The sequence below is a fragment of the Haemaphysalis longicornis genome, unplaced genomic scaffold (genome assembly GCF_048455015.1).
Source record: "Haemaphysalis longicornis isolate Haplotype H1 unplaced genomic scaffold, Haemaphysalis longicornis Haplotype H1 scaffold_10, whole genome shotgun sequence".
Taxonomy (NCBI): Eukaryota; Metazoa; Arthropoda; class Arachnida; order Ixodida; family Ixodidae; genus Haemaphysalis; species Haemaphysalis longicornis.
The window spans coordinates 71,152,043-71,174,910 of record NW_027526204.1 but is presented as its reverse complement, the minus strand read 5'-3'; the positions used below and the strand labels follow the sequence as shown (position 1 = coordinate 71,174,910).

General features: G+C 49.5%; 1 protein-coding gene across 3 annotated transcripts in view; it reads right to left on the bottom strand.

The window, feature by feature from the left end:
* Window positions 1-22,868, bottom strand: part of Adamts-a (ADAM metallopeptidase with thrombospondin type 1 motif A) — a 379,948-nt gene that overhangs the window by 111,312 nt on the left and 245,768 nt on the right. For all 3 annotated transcript variants that reach the window (XM_077689813.1, XM_077689812.1, XM_077689814.1), the window contains exon 3: window positions 19,566-19,737. In XM_077689813.1, coding sequence (XP_077545939.1) covers window positions 19,566-19,737 — 172 coding nt within the window. The remainder of the gene's footprint in view (window positions 1-19,565; window positions 19,738-22,868) is intronic.

The following is a 22,868-nucleotide window of genomic DNA, read 5'->3' as shown; positions in this document are numbered from 1 at the left end:
TGGAAAATTTGTGAGATTGCATGCGTGCGTTCTAGGATCGAGGGTGATGATAACAGCCTTTTGTAAGGCGGAGCCCCGCGTGTTCCGAATGTAGGCAATACATCGAGCTTTAGAGAGTTGCAATCTGCTTATTACGAAGTGCCGTTGCAACGGACCTATGTTAAGTACACTAGAGGTTCGTAAAAACGCCCTCGGAACATAAAAATGGCTTCCTTATATGCAGTACTTCATTAAAACCGAAGTTAATTCTTGCTTTCCATGTACTGAATTGGAGATTCGAATAAAACGAAAGTTCCAATAAAGCGAAATTTCGAATAAAGCGAAATATCGAATAAAGCGAAATATCGATAAAGCGCAATTTCGAATAAACCGTTTTCGTTGTAACGAGGATATACTGTGCACGTAACCGAGCCACAAGCGTTTAGGATATAGTATCACGTGAGCTTGTTTGAGAGTCCTCGTCAGTTCGTCACGTACATCACTGCCGTTAAAAGGTAAGAAAGGTTAGAAAGCTGCGCATGACTGAATTAAAGTAATTGAGATGCCCGAACAGGCCACCATTTCCAAGCATAGCCAGCTGCAAATGCACTTGATAAAAAAAACGCTCGCAAATAGAAAACAAGGAACCCCTAAAGCTTGCACTTTACACCAAATCGTGTAACCTAAAATCAGCCTTGTCCACAGCTTCCTATGGCATTTTTTAACTCTTGCTCCACGAGTGAACGCAATTACCCAAAATTCAACCAATTCCATTGCCAGATACTGCTTAATGTTTTTTTTTTCTTTTTTTACAAATTGCTGCACTTCAACCTTTCATATAACCTTATCGATGTTAATATTTTGCGCGGCAAAAGCGCCACTAGGTTTTCAAGCAATAACAATTTCTTACCGCCGACTGTTCACACTAATTACCGAAAGAAAACCACTTGTTTTGCAGCTGCCACATTTTGGAATAATTTACCAATGGCTATTAAAGCATTCCCGTCCCTAACTTGCTTTAAAAAAATCTCAGAGAATTTGTTTTGCTGTAATAAATACCTTGTTTTTTTTGTTCTTATCTATGGCGTATTTTCCTGGTGTTATCATACGACTTTGTTTCCTATTTTGTTATTCACAAATTGATTGAACTACTTCTTTGATTAGGTCCGGCTACTTTTTTGAGTGTCTGTATACGATAGGCTAATTTTCCTTGTCATTTTACACTGCGTAATCATCCAATGGGCTCTTGAGCCCAATCGCTACTTCCATGCGATTATCGTATGTATTCATAATCGAGGGTCCCCTTTCAGTCGCTCGACTCTGGGACCCGCGTCTGTTTGTGTTGCCTTTATGAAATAAACTTTCACTTTTAAAAAAAATGTGCATCGTATGTATATTAAACAGCCTACTGTTTCTTTTTTTACTATGCAGAAAGGTCGCCAGGTTCTCGTTCTCTTGGTTTGTGGCTGCGTGTTTTGAGTGGCCGGGGCATTATGAGGCCCTTCAGTTGTCGCGAACAGGATTCATGCGCGCGAAATCCTTGACTGCGGCTTCGCGGCGCAAGTTTAAACAGAGACGAGGCCCACGTGTTATGTTTGGCACGCAGTGCAACCGCTCCCGAGTTCGTTCCGGGCACCAAGTCTTTGTTGACTCTTGCTATAGGAAGCACGCTAAAAAAAACGCTCCTAACTATGTCGTTTAAAGTATGTTGGTTCTGAACACAAATGACCTAAAAAAAAAGCTATTTCCTGCGTTATCCTCGTGTTTAAAACGAGAAATAATATAAATTACAATCCCTTCCTAAAGAGAGTTCAGAGAAGCGCGAAAGCTAAAAGTGCGTTCAACCTTCGGTGAAAGTGCGTCCAGTCGATCGGCAAACCTTCAAACATCCAAATCGCAAACGAAGAACTAGCCCATGCTACAGGATTTCACGCACTACCTCAACGCGTCTACGGACCATCTAAATGTACACCGATACTACCTGGTTTATGAGATAACGGTAAAGGTACTCCTTCATGATCGATGCGTGTGTCTTACCGAGAACCGTTTCTTTTTCGCGATTTTCAAGAAACTGTTTTCACACGATGGGAGTTCGGTTTCACGCACGCGCCGTGCGTCCAGAGATCTCATCAGAAATTTTTAGTCGACCAAGTGGTCTACCGAAATACACTTTTCATGCTCTTTCGGCGAATATGCGGTCGCGGTAAAAAAGGCTCGAAGAGAGTTTCGTGAAACAACCGTCGGTGTGGAGCCCCGCACTCGTCAGCGCAGTCTGACAAGGCACAACACGGATGATGACTATTCCCTCATAAAGGAACTTTTTTTCATTTAGGCCTCGCGAAGAATGGTGCGAGCGTTCGTGATCCCGTTTCTGATGCAGAACCGGCCAAACTATAACGCCGGTAAAATCTCGTTGCAGCCTTCAACCTTCACCGCAGCACAACTGTGCTTGCCGTGGAGCACGCTTTCAAGGCAGAACCTCGAGTTTTCTGATACCTGGTCGACCTAAGTCGCGAGCTCGTAACTCCCATACACCTGCTTTCGAAGTACAGTAGAGACGTCTCAGACGTTTAAAATATACAGGATGAAATAGTAATGCAATGCTGTAGTGTTGACAGGGGATTACGTAAGAGAAACAATGACCTCTCTTTGGAGTGACGGAGAGTCGTCTTCCACCCTTGCCACCATCAGCTCCTGCTGGTTGAGAAAGCGGTAGCATCCAGGACGACAGATGGCTACGTGTGCAAAATGTTCAGCGCTCGTGTGTGTCGATTCTTCTTCTTTGTGTCCGTGTGCCAGCTGCGCTGTCTTTCCCCTGATCATGTTCAACCAGCACGCCCAGATAGCCGTTTTAGTGCCTTTTGTTACCTCTAAGAAGGCTGCTCTCCCTCAAGGCTCTTCTGAATAAAGAATTTACACTCTGTATATCAAGCGGGTCGGGGACACATTGCTCAGAATGCAACTCTTCGGTAACTGGCCCACTAGTGCTTCGCAGTGTCAGTGCCTTGTTGTAATTGGTCCAGGGTGTGATTCCCCCCACCCCCCCTTCCCCCCAAGCCTCCCTCCTCCAGTAAAGTAATCCATTCCATTCCCACAGCGGGTGTAAAAAAGACAACGAAGTCAAAGTAACACCGAAATAAGGAGGATTGAAATATATTTCCGGATATATGGTGGAATATACCGCAAAAGGCTTGTTTTCGAATTCTAAAAACGTGTTTTCGTATAGCAGAAAAGTAAATTATTGCGGCCACTGGGTACTGAGGCTGGCGTTCGGGGGAACACGACACATTTTACACACTAGTGCACACCCTTCTCAATTAGGCGTCGGATCATAGAACTGCGCTTATACGGCTAAGCCCGGACTAGCATGCACAAAATCTGCAATTCCACGCGGCGAGTTGTCACTTCAGCATCATCGACAATAAGGATACCACGCCGGCGAATGGGGCAGGTTAATGAAAATCACAGGTGTAGACCGTGTTTACTTTATGCGGCGCCGCAGTGATTGTTCTCTTTTTGTAGCTTAAGCTACACTGGCCGAGGTTGAGCAGTTTCACGTGGACCTTGAAGGGCCGTGCTGCGCGAGCGCTGGGAGCATTGGATTGGATTGCATTGGATTGGATATGAATGGATTGGAAATAGTTACAGCAGCAGTAAGCATGATAATCAGCTAATCCTAAACAACCAGGAAAGAAAATAATAACCAGCTGAACCTTAGCTCACGCTACGTATATCCTGGCATAGCCGAGCTAAGCCACTGCTAATTTCAGCTGTGGCTTAGCGCCATTGTTCCTCCTCTTTTTATTACACCGTGCCGATAAGATCTGGCGCTTCAAAGAGCGGTGCAACAAAGGTTGCGGGAAGTCAAGTTGCGAACAACGCCGACATCTCCGAACAAAAGGCAGCACCTTTCAGTGGAACGTTCGTGCCGAAGATCGTTACGTCCCACGCCTTCAGAGCGCGTTGTCAGCAGCGGATAACAAGCCGCCGCCTTAAGTCTAGCCGAAGTCGAAATGAGCGTATACACGTTTACGACCGTCTGTCTTCGCACCGACTATCGGCAAGGAGAATCCGCTCTCGGTGGGGAGGCGCGCGAGAGACGAGGAAACGACGAACAAAAACCGCGCGTCATTTGAACCGGAAACAACAGCAGGCAGACTTGGGGACGCGGCCGGGGCGGCGTACGGAAGGTCCGGTAGAGGACGGCGCGGCGAGCTGCGAACGTTTCTTAAACGAGCCGCATAACTCAAGACCGCTTTAAACAGGCAGTCCCTAGCGTGTTGCCTAAAGCGGCGCAGAAAGTACGGTCTGTCATTCCGTTGATGGTATGTGCCAGCTGTCGCTAGAAAAACCAGGCTGCTCCACAATCGTGGGCGTCTTGTGCCGCTTACGACGTCTGTTAGCGCACTACGAGTGCTAACTGCTGACGACTGCTCCGAGAGCGACACAGTGTCGGGCCATGCTACGGCGCACTGACATAGGAACGAGGCCGGCGTGCTTTCCATTCATACGGCACATGCCTGTCGCCCAAGTTTCAAGTTCAATACGCTTTTTATTGCTGTGAAGCCCTGACAGAGTACTCTCGTCGGAGAATGCGAGTACACGTCTGTGTAGCCCTACCGGATGCGCGTTGACTTGTGCCAATAGTGAAAACTTCTCGCAAGCAGCAGCACCGTGATCCCCGTCTCAGGCCCTGATTTAAAAACAACGCTGTTCCAGTCGAGCCCCTTTATAACGAACACTGCAAAAGCGAGTTGTACAATATAACGAACAGAATATGAAATTTGGTCGGTCGTGCAGGAATTCAATGTAGCGTGTTCTGTTCTTACAACGAAAGGGTATCGGTTATAACGATTGAAGTTTTCTTACCGTGCGACTAAAAATAGCATCTAAGTTATATTTTGGACACAAAGCCTTTTCGAAAATGGTACATTGAGTGAAAGGTTGCGTTACACGAGCGACTGCGCGGGAAATACGCAAGCCGGATATTAGAAAGTTTTAGCACTCCGTATGTTCCGTGTTGTACGTGGTTACCGTGTTGACCGGGACACGTCTGGCACTTGCGCATTCGTCGCGGTAGGGTGGATTAGTTCCGCGGGCCGGCCCTTGCCATGCCCGTGCATTCGTCACGGTGGGGTACGCCTCCTCGCCCTTCCCGCGCGCGTCGACGCAGTCGTGTCCCGGTCAGCACGGTAACTACGTAAACTACGGAACAGATGGACTGCTAAAACTCTATATTCTTTGCTTTCCTCTGTGGGCACAATATACGGGTACTTATTAAATGCAGGGGGCTGGTTATACGGACGAAAATACGGCACATATTTATAGAACAGCGCAAGTCCTAAACTAGAGCGCCTTAGTTTAGTTGCATTGTGCGAGGTAAGCGCCTGTGGCGTGCCGGGCTTACTTCTTACTCTATATCCACCAATCTAGGTGCATGCCTTTAAAGCGAATGTTGGGTATAACGAATGAATTCTCGATCACCATGCTGTTGCGTTGTGACGAGGTTCGACTGCACTCGTTTTCGCATTAAAAGAAAGCCTCAGCCTATTTCGCGGAAGTAGGATCAAGCCGGCCTTTTTTCTGTTGTTATTAGATGACAAAGAATGAATCCAATGAACCAAACGAGAGACACTGCTAATCGTAGCCGATACGCCTCTGCTTGAGTCAAGCGCGAAACGTGTGGGAGAGGGGGGAGGGGTCACGATCAATTATTTATTATCTAAGCAACTGGTCAATAACTCACGGCGGAAAGGAAACGGAACGTTCCGAGGTCGTTAGAGAGATCGAGGTGCCACGCCACAGAAACCCGACAGGGTCGCGCGAACCTCGTTCACCCAGCAACGCCGAGCGAGACCAAATACGCGAACCATTCGAACAGCATTAGACACTCGGGCCACAGAATAACGTACGGCGGCGCTGAGCGACCGCCGTACATCAAAGCGCCCCAAACGAGTCCGGAAGTCTTCGCGCTGTTTAGCGCGCCAGGGGGGGTGAGGATGTGCGCGCGTTCATTTGTGCTTTCCAATCGAATGAAGCACAGCCCGCCCAGCCTTGTTCCGCGAGCTCTACACACGCGCATTCCGGAGAGCCCAAGAAGCGATGATGCGTCTGCCTAGCTGGAAATTTACAACCGCGGAGTGTGCTACTTGCCCATTTATACGGCAACGCTATCGACGAGGTTACCCGCACAACAAGCGAACGATAGCGGGCTAAGTCGAAGACGTGCGCAGCGTGCAGTTCCTCCGTGCGCCTGGTTAGCTGCTTGCTTGCTTGTCCTGCCTCGGGACTCCATAATTCTACCCGGCGCGGCCGAAACCGTATATACCGCGCTGGCGGTTTCTACTTTCCGGTCGGGTTCCTGTACCGGATGCTGTTTGGCGCGCATTTTGAAAGAAGCTGCAGAAGCGCCGCGGAAGTCTCCCGAGCCGCCTGCGTTGAGACAAACGGTGCCGTCCGGACGCATTTGTACCGACGCGCCGTCCGACGGGAAAAGACGGACGGCCGTCCGACGCAACGCAGCGGCGTTGCGTCACTTTTAAACGGGTGGGGGGAGAGTTCAGCGCACCGAGGGGGGCGCCAGGAAATACTGTCCCGACCGAGTCGATGGCAGAGAAGGAACGATGAGGCGATCGTTTCGGTGAGGCTCGGTCAAAGGGAGTCTGGGTTCCTTAGAAATCGAAAAGAAAAGGGTAGCGTCATTAGTCTTGTCGCTACGTAGGACGCGTTCCTTTTGTAACAGATGCTGCTGACACGCAATGGCTACTCTGATCCTTCTAGAGTTCCGCTGAACGAGCGATTGTGAAACGCCGTTGTTTTCCGGTGCATCCAAGAGACACTTCCTCCCTTTAAAGCGCGTGTCGTAACAGATCGGAGAAATTTCTATCATTGTATTCGTTTGCATTCAAACGGCGACAGTCGTTTCTAAAGGTATTCCACTAGACGTCTTGCCGCCTTCAACTAGGACAGTGATTGGGGAAATGGACGCTTACAGCGTAACGTTACAAAACACGACGCACTTAGGATACCTGCAAAGCTAATGATACACGAAATGCGCTGCCCAAGTGAATCCTTGCTCTTCCACGTATTCTGAAACAAATACCTGATTGTTATCTGTCGCCACTGCGTTGAGTTGACAATCGTCCAACTAAAACTGGCTACAATTAGCACTGTCCTGCTGCCTTTCGTTAACGAGCATTTTGAATATCAAAGAATTGAGCTTCATTTGAACAGTTACTCTCCAGTAGTTCTTATAAAACGAATGGTTAAATGAATGAATGAATGAATGAATGAATGAATGAATGAATGAATGAATGCCATTTGCTCTGGCAATTGACTGCTATATGGTTACTCCGGTCACTGCAACTTACCTGGCGGCTGCAAACTTCTCTAGTAACTGTAAACTGCTCTGGCAGCAACTACTCCAGCTGAGAATATATTTTGGCACGACGACATTTTTCTAGCACGCACAAGGCGGGGATAGCCCGTTTTCAAGGTCTTCGGCGTTTTACACGTTTATAAACAACTGTCGCTGCCACGACCGGAATGTTTAGGCTCGCGGCACTACCGATACAGGCCAACTCGCTTTTACACTGACGTGTACTCTTCAAAAAACGTCGGCAGCACTAGGTTGAAAAAGCAGCGTTAACTAAACTGTGCGGTGCAAAAAAACGGCTTAACTACCAAGCGAAGACGGGGCGACAGAGGGAATAAATATACCTATTTGCAACACATTTTAAATATTTTTCATGGTCGCCGGTGAGCAGTGCAGTCACCCACAAGGGGACTTTGGTGCGAGTTGTTGGGCGTCTCATATCTCACACCCGATATTACCTTCCCGGCGCGGAGTTCCTTTACAAACGAGTTTTAATGCCTGTAAGAATGCAGTCAAGGGTTCGACGAATGTTCGTCTGGTCAGGCATTGCATGAAGAAACAGCAATGCAGTTACTGACAAAGTCAAAGAAAGCACAGAGACGTTTCGCAACCCGCACGGGATCCTTGTTCAAAATGAGGCAAAAATGGACAAGTTGTCGAATTTAAGAATGAAGTTTGTGACGCAACGACCACATGTATACCAGTGGCAACGTCCCTTCATTTCGATTCATCCGTGTGTTTCGAGAACCGTATGTTTCGGGACTCAAGAACCACAAAGCGTTGATTTGAATTCTGCATTCGTGGTCTCTGATGTCAGGTGGGTCCCAAGTTCCATTGTATCTTACTAGAACTTCCGAAACCGAATGGAAGAGCGAGATGTTAAAAACAGAAGCCGTAGCTGCAGTCACAGTAAAACTTGAAGGAAAACAGCGTTAAAAACAGGGCTATACACTAAAAGCAAATACGCAGTGCGCGCGCTGACGAACAAGTGAGCTTGCATGCGTTGTTTATTTGCCCTCACTCTGGTCTCGTTTTTAGCGCCGTTTGTCTTAAAGCTCAAAAATGTACCGCGCAGTCCGCCAGCAAATCCTTCTACAGTAAAAGGCTTCCTAGATTTAAAAAAACAACGAGAGCAGTAAATATGAGGGTGGCCGCATGGAACATCCAATTTTCTGTTTAAATATTAGCGGCACTTTCAGATTTCCTACTGCACTGTTCTGGTGTGATGAAAGTTGATCTTTCAGTCTTGCCGCCCGCGGCCGCTACTGCACGCTCAGCTGGCTGCTGCGACTTGAAGGTTACGGCGCCATTTTTGAAACGGTATCCCGCCAAGCTGAATAACACGTAAATGTGAACATTAAAAAAAATAGAATGCGAAGGCAGTGTTGATTGGTTATAAGGTTTAATGCGGCGAAGAAAAACCTGGGCTATAAGGCGCGCCGTAGTGGAGGGCTCCGGATTAATTTTGACCACCTGGGGATGTTTAACGTGCGCCGAATTCTCCAACACACGGGTGTACGAAGGCCACGGTTAGGCATTAAATCGCGAATTTGACGTTCTTGGCAACACTGGATAAATGGAAACGATGACGAGGCAAACGCCACGAGTGAAATGCATGCATGCGATGGTGAGAAGACGCCTGATACCAATTTAATCTTGCACGTCTGGGAGTTGTTTTGTGGTATGCTGACAAAAAAAATCCCACGCCGTTCTTCCCGAATTACAGTGGCTCCGATAAGGCACTTCTAGTGGTGGTGGTCTCTATACCATTATTTGCTGCCAAGCAGTCGTACCAAACAGCTCCATTGGCTTAGAGAAAGCCCGCACACAGATACGAACAACCACAGCGACCATACATATATGGGCCCGCTTTCGTGGAGGCTCAAAGGACTGCAGACACCGAAACGCGCAATTACGCCGTCTGCGCCGACGCAACAGCTGCTCGTAAGCTACCCAAGGCGACCTATTTTGACGTCCTCAGTTGTGTCTCCCAACACAAACTACTTGTACCAGGGGAACCCAAACAAATACGTTCTCTCTGTACATATTTTAGTGCTTAACAGCTGGGCAGGCTTAACGTTTAACTCTGCGCCCCGAGCACGAACCGCATTGCACTTAACGAGTACAAGCCCCTTTCGCGGCCTAACAAGGCCACGCGGTACATGCTCGTGCAGCGTCGGGCAGACACAACATCTGTAGCGTTGGCGTTCTCGCGTTGCTGCACTGCGAAATACGACCACGCGCCATCGTAAAAAGAGCGAAACGCGGCGAAGGGCTCGGTTGCGCCAACGTCACCTACGGGCGCGTGTCAAGAAAACAGCTCGGAAAGTCGTCCATAACACTCCCAAAATGTCTTCTTCTCCTGTCGCCTGCTGACAACGTTCCTGAGAGCAGACGACCGTTCCGAGAGCAGACGATAAAGACACGGGCGCGCGCGCGCGCCGAAGCAGACGACAACGCAGATGGATTGCACGCTGCGTGCAGAAGACGCGGCACATTCCGTAGCAGACGATAAGGTAGACGGATGCTGCGCGCTTCGCGCGGCATCGCCGCTTGAGAGCCGTCTTAATCCAAGCCAAGAACGCATTAGCCCAGTTTTTGGCCGCTTCGGTCGGATAACGATCGCGTTGCTTTTCCGGGGCCCCCTGCCCGTTCCACGTTCGATTTCCCCTCCGTGCCTCCGCCGTTAGGTGGGCGTCAAAGCGTTCATTGTCAAGACAGCCGCGCCGTCGGTTTCAATTTTGGCGCGGCGACCGAGCCGGGAAGAAGCGGCTGAGGGCACTTAAAAGCTTTGCCGGGAGTGGCGGGAGGTCCAAGAGGTCCATTAAAGGGTCCTTATCTGCTCTTATCCGGTCTAAGTGCACTACAAAATGAACTTGAAACGCATCGGAGCGCGCCTAAATGCTTTCGGGCGCGCAAGTGAAAACGCACTCAAATTATCACGTCGGACTGTTGCGGAATTTAGGACGCGTATGCTCGGAATATATTGAGGAGCGTAGCGTTGTGAGGTCCAATAACGCCGAGGCGAGAAGTTTCTCCGGGAAGGCGTGATAAAAATGGTCATCAGCTGAGTTCAGTGCACTGACCCGTATTCAATGTTTCTCACATCGAATATTCAGCGAGACGGAAGTCTTTCTGTCGGCACTTGTCGCTTTTTTATTAGCTTGAAATATTTGTAGTGACACCGCTCGTTTGAGTTCTATGACTATATGAGTGGGTCTAAAAACGCTTGAATGAGGCAGAAATGCCGGATTGTTGTGCGAAGATGTTAAAAATAAATCCATGTCTTCCGACGGACGTAAAAACAGAGTGCAGTGAAGGCTGTAAAGATGGTATTTTTGCCTTCTCCACGGATACGGAGAAGACGAGGACGCATGTGGGGGGCGGAATTTCAACACAGTCCTTGCTTTAAAACAGCCCGGCACAACCCAACTTGTGTTTGCGCGAACAGGAGGCTGAGAATAGACTGGTGGCCCGTAAAAGATGGAGGTTCACCTTTAGCGCGAAATGAGCGTTCTTACTGAGAAAGCGAGCAATGCCACCTAGCATTTTTAGCGTAGCTCGTGCAACATTTAGTCGTCCTCGGACAAAAAACCTGGCGGGTGCACGTGCCATGTGTTGGTAGGATAGTTTTTCGTTGCAGCGTTTCAGACTGCGTTATTGGTGTCACGTGACCTTCTATATTCACATGTTTTATATCTGGCTATAAGCCTGAACCATTTTGTAAGTCTGACCCCAATGACTATGCAGATTTGCGCTGGAATAGTAACATGTGCCAGTTACGACATACTTGCATAGATCCCAATTAAGTGCTCCGCCCAGCCAGACTGACCTTCAAGGACACTAAAATTACTGTTCCCCTCTCTACCGCGCAGCCGTTAGCGGCACCCGCCAAGCGACGGAGAATATCGCCGGCATCGCGAAGATGGAAGAAAGGACACAGCTGCCGTTTGAGTGCATGATACTGAAGTTTGGTCGCCTTCTACACAGCCGAACGGGCAGCGACTAAAGTTACCAGAAACGCTTCTTACGCCCTGTGCACAATCAAACCAGAGTTATCAAACTAATTACCAGTACCGTGACGACAACAGCAACACGGACCAGCCGGTCCGCCGTTCCATATAGGTGGTTAACCACGCGTTCACTTATTGTACAGGTCCTGTATAAGGGTCCATGCCTTTGGGACGACCGCGCCAGTTACTACGTCGTAGAAGCGCGCACACACTCGTCAAGCGCACGTCTGTGCTTCGGGAATCGGGAATAGTTCAGTGTTGATTGGAGGCTATGTTCCCGAAGATTTTTTTTTTTTTTTTTTTAGCAGCGGAGCTACATTTGAGTATTTGAGTTAGTTGCGTGAAATTTTCGCGACCGTGCTCAAAAACTCCTAGGGCTCCTCGGTGTACAGGTGCCGCACTCTATGAGGAGGTGGAGAACACCAGCAAGGCGTAGCAAGGGGAAACCAGGGAAACCTGTTGCGCATAACGCCGTCCTCTATGAGGAGCGGCAACAAACTATAAGGCATGCGCTGACATCTTTCGTAGCAAGAGGAACGCTAAGAGACCACTCAATCTATACTAAATAGCGTTCCGCGCTCGGTGCGATAATGGATTCTGCTGACTCGAAGAAAACGACGGTCGACCTCATCCAAGCTGTGCTGCAGTTCCGTATAGAGAACCTAGTGAGGTAGCTTTGAGTGCGAGTGTGAGCATGGGTTTGAAAAGGCCACTCGTGGTTAGGACTCCCGAAGACAAGCTCGCTTTACGCAACGCTACGACGATGTCGAAAATTTCATGGCTACTCATTTTGCGAGGGTTAGTTGCGAAGGCGCCACCCAAAGTCGATGATTTCAATGTGCACGTATCGGGACAGAAAAAAAGGTGGCAGAGGCCGCATGCATCGATATGACATCGTGCAGGAAGGTGTCTGTATACGTGCGCGTACCTGTGGATGTCACGGCGACAACAAGGCCATTGTGACCATCGTTAAAGGTGACGGGGAATGACGTAACAAAGTCTTTACCACAAGTTTTCGCACACTCCCCTGGTCCTCCACCTCCGAGTAGTGGAACGACCTTGAATTTCTTTGTGTAATAGCAACTGGACGGCACAGGCATTATCGCGACCGCACGGGCCGAGGGATTTTCACAGAGGACAGATTGTGCAAACGGCAAACGGCGCGAAACGCCACGAAACCGAAACTCGAGCGCCTATCTGCGCTCGAGTTTCGGTTAGAGTTCTGGTTCGAATTTCGCCCAGGCGGCAGTTTTTACGCGTTCTGCTGTCCCGCAGACGCAACCTTCACGCCTCAGTGAAAAAGAGGGCAACCCTTTTTTTCAAAGCAATATGTCTCCTACTGACCATAGGAGAGGCTAACGAGAGCTTCAATCATGGCGCCGTACTATCGCCTTCATTAACAGCGCCCGCCGCAGCCTCGACGAGCGATAAATCCGCTGCAACGAAGACTGCGGGGACGCCTTTGCAACGTGACACTGAAACAGTTGCGAAGACAGCGGAGACGCACGAACGCTTCGAGATTGCAAACTTTCTTCACCACCCGCAGGGAAGCTTAAAACATCCGCGCATGCGCAACGCCGCTGCCGTGTTGATCACTGCATTGCAGAGAGCTATCCAAAGGCATTCGTCGACAGGGCACTGCGGCGGGCTTTGTCACCGGAAACCCCAGCATACGGGTATGACTGGACTGTCTGTCTGTCCCCCCCCCCCTCTCTCCCCCCTCTCCCACCACGAACTGTCGCCATCGAACGGTCGCCCAGACGGCCTTGCCGGCTGCGTAGAAGCGTCCCAGCGTTAAGCAAGGACGGAGGTGGCTTCTTTTTTACTTTTGCTTGGTCGATTTTCTCTGCCTCTTGTATGGCGGCCATGTAAAACGAAACTGCCCGAAAGCCTACCCCTCCCTCAGCTGTTGGAGTTATACTAGCGTGCCTCCGAGGATTGAAAGAAGCCATGGCTGAAAGAGTGATGTGTGTGGGGCGCGTACTTGTTTGCGCGGGTCGAATTAGAAATGAACACGGCGTGTGACGTAGAAGTTGGTGACGTGAAAAATTATACGACAGAGCTGGGGTTTGGAGTTTCAAGTGTGCCTTTCCTAGCAACAGGAAGACGCACTGAGCGAGCCCAAGTGCGAGAAACCGAGACTGCTCTGAACAGTGTGACACTTTCCCGTTGCTGTTGCTTCGGAGCATGGAAAGTCAGATACGAGGCATGCTGTACTCAACTTAGAACTCGATAAGGCGCAATGGAGAAGCCGACCGTGACACTCGCAGGCAAATATCCATACAACTAAAAAAAAATTCACCCCCAACTTCCAAATCGCAGTACATTTTTGTTCGTATCTGAACTTCGTTATTAAACTTTCACAAAAAGAGGAGCGACAAGACAGGGCAAACGTTGGCAGTTTGACCTTTCTCATTATACCGCACCTAGAACTATAAACCATTCTCTGAAGGGCCCTTCGCAATTCCCGCTCAAGTGTAGGCTGTATCAGAGTCCTTCAATGCCTTTCTGGTCATGAAACTTCGCCGTCACGCTATGGGAGAGCTTCGTACGCTGCCGCGCCGCGGCGCTAGTGTTGATCGGAGGGCAGCCGGGGGCGTGGTCAGAGCGCGTTTGGCAGGGAACGGACCACGGAGTAAGATAAAACAGACGCTCGCCGCCTTATCAGCAGTGCGCTTTCGCTTTACGTGTCGTGGGCCGCTCAAATCGACTTATCATTTTGTGAGCGGCGAAAAAATTTGGTGCGGACGGGCATGCTGCTACTGCGTTCCTGCCTGCCGGTCTGGCTACAGAGCAGCGGCGGCCGCCCGATGCCCTCCGATCTGCGCTGGCGCCCCTCGCGGTAGCCTTTGTCCCTGTACGAAACTGGGCCGGGAGTTTCATGACCAGAGAAGCATTGAAGGACTCTGGCTGTATTAATGGCTACACCAGCTCACTACATTCCATCTTTAAATAGATCAATCGGTTGATTGATTGATTGATTGATTGATTGATTGATTGATTGATTGATTGATTGATTGATTGATTGATTGATTGATTGATTGATTGATTGATTGATTGATTGATTGATTGATTGAAAGGAAGGAAGACCTTTCACTCACTTCTTCACTCAACTAACCAATCATTCCCTTTACACTTATAGAGCAGGAATTGCGTTTAGAAATTCCCACAGCCTCCACTACACTATGCACTGCTAAGAGCCTTTCTGCGAACATTTATAGTTCTTTCCCATATTCCTATTTCCCTTCCTCCCTCAATAATGAATGTTTCATCGGGTCACCAGCTTTTTTTATCCCGGACTATGCCACGAACGCAAGAACAAAAAATATTTCGAATTACACAATAATAGCATGGAGTTCTCTTATATATTGAAATCAAGAGGAAGACTAATTCAAATGCAGACCACAGTTAGCAGTGCGTGATACCTTGACGACCCTTTCCCCAAGACTCAGCGAAGCGCTTCCAACGCTGCATGCCGAAACAGGCAAGGCCGCAGAGCCGACAGCGAGGCATGCAAGAGGCGACACTCGTGGGAAAACGCACTGGCCGCGTGTGTCAACCTGCATACAGAGTGCATGCACGCTCATGCGTCCGGCATTCCGTCGCTGCTTTATACGGGGTGCGGTATACGCGTGTGCGCGCAACACAGGAACCACTGACTCACGGCCGGGAACGCACCGTATAAGAGGAAGCGAAAAGCCAGTTGTTTGACCACGGGTGTCTGATTGCCCTGCTTAATAGCAAGCGCTCATTTGCGCGATACAGTTGCCAGAGAGCGCGCTGAAATGTCTTTGTATTGGCAATCGATGGCTCGGACACGAGGAAGATTTCCTGGTACGGAATGCCCCGGAGTGAGGTGCACTCGCGCTGAGCGCGACGCACGTACGGGTGCAGTTTAAAGTATGCAGAGCTCGGGCTCGTTAATTTGAGATAAATGTGGCTGGCTGTCAGCATAATTTCCGCTTGTGCCGGCGGGTTTTAGTTCAGGGCTTTCTTAAGAAGTCACTTAAAGGCTGCAAGCTAGGCACTTGGCGGAGAAATTCTCTTAAATTCTCCAACCAGTGCTCCGTTTACTTTTGATTGCATCTGTACGTCTGTAACCGACATTGCCGGCGGCTCTTTGGGACGGAAAAATAAGCGCACGGGTGTACCACCAGGAACCAAAAGTGGCGTATGCTAACGTGCGAAGTTGCTAGATCCGCTTGGAAGAGGCCTACGTCGCTGTGCTGATACTAGCACAAGCAGCGCGAACATTGCCTTACAAGTGAGCCAGCTCAGAGCTGAACAAAACGTTCCTTGAAATGTGCTCTTCAGCGAAGTGCTCCAATGAATCCCCGAAGGTTAAAGACGTAATAGCACGCAGGTGGTCTCAAACAGACAACGTACGTTGAAAATGCCGTTATCTAGACAAACTTGAGCTGCAATTGAACCGGTAAATTTCATGGATGGATGGGGATGCTATTGGTATATACGAAGGCGTGAATGAATCGATTCAGATGGCCTTAAAATGTGCGAAGGATAAAATTGTGTCCACCACCATAACGAGGCGTTATGTAGGCACCGATGTGCGAGGTTACAAAATCGCTAAGTACACTATGCGTGCAGTTACCGCCATCTTGCTGCGCAGGGCAAGTATGTGCGGATTCAGACATAAGTTTTCCGACATCAGAGTCGTGGTGTTCGCGTAAGGTCTTGGTTCTGTTATTGCATCGTTGAGGAAACAAAATGACGCGTCGCTTATACTGGTAGCCCAGAAGATACAACGTGAAAGACGCTAGTGGTTCAAAACTTTTGGCATTAATTTTGAGGGAGAAGGGAGAGTTGGAGATCTTTCTAAAACAGTCTCTCTGAGAATGTGAGGTAACTGCACACCGTTTTTTTTCTTTTTGTATTAGTGCTGAGTTGCGACGACGTTCTTATCACACTAAGGTTTGACCATACCCTATATATATGGGCAGAGCTTGACCACAAACTAATAACACGACCGGGTCGTTTAGTGCGAGAAGTTCAAAAGCGGCACCGTCGCATATCGTTTCGAAGCGTCTCATTACCTTAGAAAAATAAAAAAGAAAAACCGAGACACGTCGGGTCAGGCCCTCTAGTGGTGGCAAAACGCCAGGCTAGGGCACAACGCTGGGGGTCCGCAGCCGTGCGGTGAAAACAAGAACTGCAAAGCTAACGCGTCCGCACACACAAAAGAACAAAGAATAAATCGGAAGAGAGAAAGCCCAACGACGTGGTTCACACCTGCGGCGTGCGGCACTCGCACAGCAGTGAAAGCGACGATGTGTTCTCGCGCAACCGCCAGCAGATGGCAGCAGCAGCGGCAGCAGCGGCCGGAGACGGGAAGAGTTCCTTCTAAATGCCCCAGCACTGTGTACGAGATCTTGCCAGCGAAGATGACACATGTACTAAGGTAGCGGGAAATGCCGGAAACTGAATTCTAAATAGCAGTGTCTCCCGCATGCACACACCGTCGTCTGCGACGCGGCGCGTTACCGTGTCGTCTGCTCCCACCGTCGTCTGGCGCTTTCTTATCGTCTGCGACGGGTTTCGTTTCGTCGGCCTTATTCATCTGCATGTGCTCGGAGGTTTTTATTCGTGTCTATTAATGTCCTTCCGCTTCGTCTACCCGGCTCCGTTTAGCTTTTCTTTCCTTGCGTGCTTTGCGCGACACCTTTCCGTCGTGGCGTTTCTGCAGTGTCAGTTTCTTTTAAGAGCGAATGCTCTTTATAAGCGACCCCAAACCATCCACCGCCGGCGTCGGCGGCGGCGGCGGCGGCGTCGGCGGCGTCCGCAGTGCTCCTCTATAAAGAAAAACAGCATCCGGCGCCAGGTTTCGATCCGCGGACTTTGCGGCCGCAGCGCGACGCTCTACCGATCAAGCCACGGACGCGACGGTGATATCAGTGTTGACGCGCCTTATATCTTTAACGCATTCAAACTACGTCGTCAGCGGCGTGCGTTGGCGACTCAGCGGCGTTATAGCGGCTTGATAACTGCGTGGTGTACACGTGATACTACAAACCCGATGGAAGAGATGGAAGAGAAGGCAGCGAGGCGGTGGGCTGCGGGGGCCGAGCGCAAGCGCCGCAAGCGGGCCGACAACCGTGCATTCGCACTTTCACATTCTCCCCCTCGGGGAAATGCGGGGGAATTTTTTTATTGCGCGCTGCAAGATGGCGGCGCAACGGGGCTCGGTGTCGACGGACGCAGCAGTAGCAGACGACACATAAACGTGCCCGGTCGTTGCCACTCAGGGAAAACCGGGCCGGAGGGACCGCACAGAGAAAAGGGCGATATGAACACGTTAGCCGTTTCCGTAGCCGGAAAATTAGGGCGAGAAACAATACTGGACGAAGTGCGAGAGCTTTGTTTTTAAGAACTGCTCACTAGGTGAAAAAAATTAAAGTGACGACGAATATTTAAATCTTCGTTTAACGGAAAACTGGCGCTCTTGGTCGTACCGACATCTCATGTCGAACTTTTGTCGGCTTAAACTCATAGTGACGCCTCAGACGCGCTTCGTGTCGGCCAACTACAATTTTTAGTAAGCTCTTCTGTAGTATATAAAAAGCTAGGGTGGCTCTTTATGGTTGATGGGCGAAAGTGCATGAGGCCGTGCTTATTTTAAACACGTACAAAGGAAAAAAAACGATATTTGAATAAAAGCAACTATTCTAAAACATCCAACCCAGTGCCTAGCACGTCCTAGAAGTGAGCGAATAAAACTGCAAGATGAACTCTTGTAAAGAGTTTGGCGCCTCGCAAGATATATGGCTGGAATCATTTGGCCAGTGATTTCGACTGTGTACCACTTTTTCTTGGCGTTAACTTACAACGCCTTCTTTCGCTGTTGCTACCATTTGAAGCAACGAAACCTTGCCAGCTAGCTCACGCGTCTACATGTATCATATTCCAAGAGTTCTAAGTTCATCTGGAGTGATCCTCTTGCCGCAAAAGACGCACTGGCACACCGACGATGGTTTGAAGATTAGGCCTCCTTGGAACATTACTCTCCGCTTTGCAAAAGATGGCGCGCCTCAGGACAGGTGGGCTGTCATTTTTCCCGAACCACGCTTCGTCGAGTATACGGTGGATATGGTGTACTTCCCTGAGCAGTGATCATGTCCCGTCAGCGCCTTTCAAAGAGTACGGAAAGCCATACGCGTCCTAAAATGACAGAGTACCGAACGCACTTTCACTTCTTAACCAGGCCTACCTGTACGAACGTATGATTGGCGACTCACCGCAGCGACTATAGCGTCTAAAACTTGGGTTTTATCTCCACGTAAAAAAAGTGGGTGACGATCTCTACATTCCCTAATGAAAAATATGTGCGCCGCACGAACTTCAGTCTTGTCGATCACGAAGCATAGCTACTGCGTCTCAGGAAGTGATCGCAACCTGCGTCTCGAAAAGGGACCGCGAACTGCGTCTCAGGAAGTGAACGCGTCATCGTCGAGCCCACGACGGCACCCGATGCAATGGCGCCATCTCGCAGCGCGTCGCCACCTCCCAGCCCGTCTCACTGCCTCCCCCTCACACTTTCGCCATGCGTCGCCACCGAGGAGCTTCTCGCGCCGGCTCGGCATAGCGTATTTTAGTGCGTATAACCCGCACCAAAAATGCGAGAATTTCAGGGGTGAAATAGGGGTGCGGATTACAACGTATTTCCTTCGGTGCAGCTTCACCGCAATGCGCGTTGGGACGTGATGCCTCTACAGCAGTAATAGCGACTAAGCCACTTTTATCACATTGACAGTGCTTATTTTGCACACACTGCTCAACAATATACCAACCTGAAAAAAATGTATGCGGCAAGTCATCTAGTTACGTAGTCACCTAGGTAAATTGTTTTGCACAAAGAAATGTGTAATGTTGCTTGATTAGTACCTTTGGTCCATCCTTTTAAGTATAAAATATGCGGGTAATACACGGGGATATATTTCTGTTTATTCGGCGACGAAAAATGGGTGCGCGGGTTATATGCAGGAGCGGGTTATACGCGCGAAAATACGGTACCTCCCTCCCTCCAACATTCGAACCCTTTCATCTTCCGTTTTCTTGCTGTCTTCGGTTCTCCCTTCATTCGCTCGGTAACGAGGCCAACGCCGCCGTCAAACTACAGTAGCGGGCGCTCAAGTGCTCCGCACTGAAGCCGCCTCGCGCGGAGCCTCTGCAGGGTTGGGACTTACCGGAGTTGGGGCCGTGAGTGCCGCTGGCGTTGTTCGCGGGCGAAACGTAGCCGTCGCGGTGATGCCGCAGTATGTGCGCGCCGTGGCTTCCCTGGGGCTCGGCCCCACTGCCGTCCCAGCTGATGGGCTCGACGGTGAACATGCCCCTGGACGGCGAGGAGATGTAGCCCGTCTGCACACAGAGAGGGGAGGGGGAGGCATTTTAGTTGGAACGGTGACAGTGTGTCAGTATTGGTTGCGTCGCAAAGGAATAAAACTCCGCGCTCGTCGGGCATGGTCCCTCAGTGTTGAGCAGCGGCGTTAGCAGAGCAGGAGAATTGGTAAGTGAAAGAGACAGGTATTGCCCGGTAAATGAACCGGGAATATTTACGGTCAGCTGAGGTAGGGTTCATTTGACACAAGAGATTGTTTACTGCAACAGGCTAGCGGAATCATGTGGAAGAGTTCAAGGTTATATTCACGAGGAATAAGCTTTACAAGAATGAAGCACCTGTATAGAAGACACGTTGCCAGGATGAAGCGTATGTGTTGTGTCGCCTGTAGAACGTCATTATGGATGCACCAGACGCATTACCCATAATCAAGGAACATGGGCAGCGCCAACAACGCATCTTGTCCCGCCAATTTGCGTTTTCACAAAGTTGTTAAACGCGACAGGTCTTTTTGGTTAAACCGCCTGCCAAGAAATCCTCACAACTGCCTCTATGTTTGCCTTTGTGCGCAACTTGAATCTGTCAAAAATACCGAAACGGCCGGAAACTACCTCCAACTCTTCCACAAAAATAAAAAAAACAGCCCTTCGAGGGGTTGTTTTGTTTTTGTTCTAAAAGGGCAGCTCCCAACGGAAGGCCACCCTGCCTCCGCACTGCTAACGTAGTGAGAGTCCAAACAATTTAGTCGAATCCTGTAAAGTACATTTCACTGTCGTTACCTTAAGACTAAGGGAAAGCCAACTTCCCCAGAGAAAAACCCCCAATAGCAGTGTTCGTTACAGCACGTGCTGTTTTCAACTAAGAAACCACTTTCCACTGTATCAGACTGAAGTAAATGTTTTTGCTATTTTGACAACGACACAGAAACCCACACGCGTCGCTCATCGCAAACCTAACACTCCGCAGGCGTAGAACCTCCGAGCGGATACGCCAGGAACCACAACACGAAGATAACGGCAACGTACGGTATATCCCACTTGAAAATTAAAGAGCGCAGGAATCAGACGCTCGAAGCTTGTACGGACTACGGGCAGTCAAATTTACACCAGCCAAGCAGTCGCCACATACATAGTAATATCGATGTAGTTTGCAGCGAAACAGGCAACGACGTCGGATTGTTTAAGCGTGCGCCGCCAAGCATTCGGCCCATAAACTCGGCAGAAGCATTCCAGCAGTAAAAGTAGCAGTCACGCAACGGCTCCCTCCCCCCCAACCCCCACTTCTTTCCCCCGTCCCCATAAAAAGAGCGTCTGACGTAGAAATACCTGACACAATAGAGGAATGTAATGGAGGGAATTTTGTTGTTCCTTTGCTAGAAAAAATCCCGCGATGACGAAAGACATGCAGAATATGAAACCTTCAATATAAACAAAACCTATGAAATGGAACAAGAAACTTTACCATCCCTTCGTACAGAAAGTAGAGAAGCGCGAAAGCTTTCTCACAACAAAACTGCGTCAAAAGTGCGTCAAAACCTCCGCTAAAAGTGCGTCCAACATTCGCTAACGGTGTGTCCAATCTATCGTCAAACCTTCAAAGCCCTAAATCGCAAACCAAGAACTGATTATTAAATACGGATTATTACTCATAGTAATTTCCGTTGCAGTTCTTTAGCGCTGCTTCGTGCCATTATATCTGTTTCTAATCTGGTTAAGTATTCTCTTTGCGCCATAGTATTTAAATTCTTCAGCGGTAGGCTTCCCATCGAAATTATCACTGCTAACTAGCTTCCACTTCAGAGCTGCACTCGTTTTGCCCTTCATAACAATGTTTTACTTCCTAAAGCTAAACTAATTATGGTAAACAAGCTGTTCATTTTTCTGCTGCTTACGAATGGAACTGTTTGCCTCACTTGACAAAAAGTGCTTCAAATATTTTTTTCTTTCGACAATAGCTTACGTGCTCATCTTCAGTTAATTTGAGTTCATTTAGTTTGCGTTTATCACATGTTCTGTTTGCTTTTTTACTTTGGTTGTGCAATCTCAGTTTTGTAATATCTGTTTTGTCGGTTTCAACATAATACTGTAACCACTGTTTGTTAAAACTTTTAATTGTTGTTGCTTGTTTTATAGGAGGCCCCCCTGCAGTCATTGACTTCGGGATCTCCTCCTGTATATACCCATTGTATGTTGTTTCTTTGTGTTAAATAAACCACCATCGAATCGAATCGAACACATGCGACGATTTTTCGCGCACTAAGTAAATGCATCTACCAACGATGTAAAGGTATGCCGATACGTGGTATATGAGGTAAAGGTACACTATTGTAGTCTTCCTTTATGATCGAAGCCTGTATTGTTTTATCTAGAACAGTTCTGTAGAGCTTTTCGGTCGACCAACCGGTCTATGGGGATATGCATGTAAGGGATCCAGGTGCCAGCGACGCGGAATGTGTCGAACGCGGAGGGAGCGGCAGGCCCGGGAAGTGGGAATGAATGACTTTATGGCGGCCAGCTCGTTAAGAGCAAGCGGTCTCTGGGTCATGCCGTTCGCGGAAGGACACATTGTCTGGGGTCGCAGCTGCGCTGTCGCGTTGTTTTGGCCGAAGTGCGTGGTGTAGCCGTGGAAAAACATTGGTAGCCTGGCGACTCAAATGGAACCCCGGGGGCATGGCGGCCGCTGGCTCGGGCCCCACCGCAGTTTCCATTAGCGGGTTGTAAAACCATTTGGTCCGTCGAGCGGCTGGAGACGGGGAGCATGGAGCTGTCAACTGTGGTTCGACAGTGGCCGATTTACGGCGATAGCTTTCCTTTTGTTGGCCAGTGCGCGCGTCGAGTGGAGGCTTGCGAGGGGGCGCGCGTTGCGGCCCGGGATGGGCGCGGCAGAGGCGACGGGGCTTTAGAGGCGACGCCTGAGCCGGCCGCCGTGTCCTTTTGTCCCTACGCGCTGTTTCTGGCCCACGGTCCAATTAACGGGGCATCGCCTGTCAACGGCGGGGAATCTTGGGGACGCGCCGGGTCGCTAAGACGGATTTTTATGGGTTTCAGCTGGCTTGAGTAGCTGTCCGGTCTCGGACGAGATGCGTGGGAACAGGCGATGCAGACCAGCGTTCGTGGAAGCGTGCCCCGGGCGCATGCACGTGTTTCCTCGG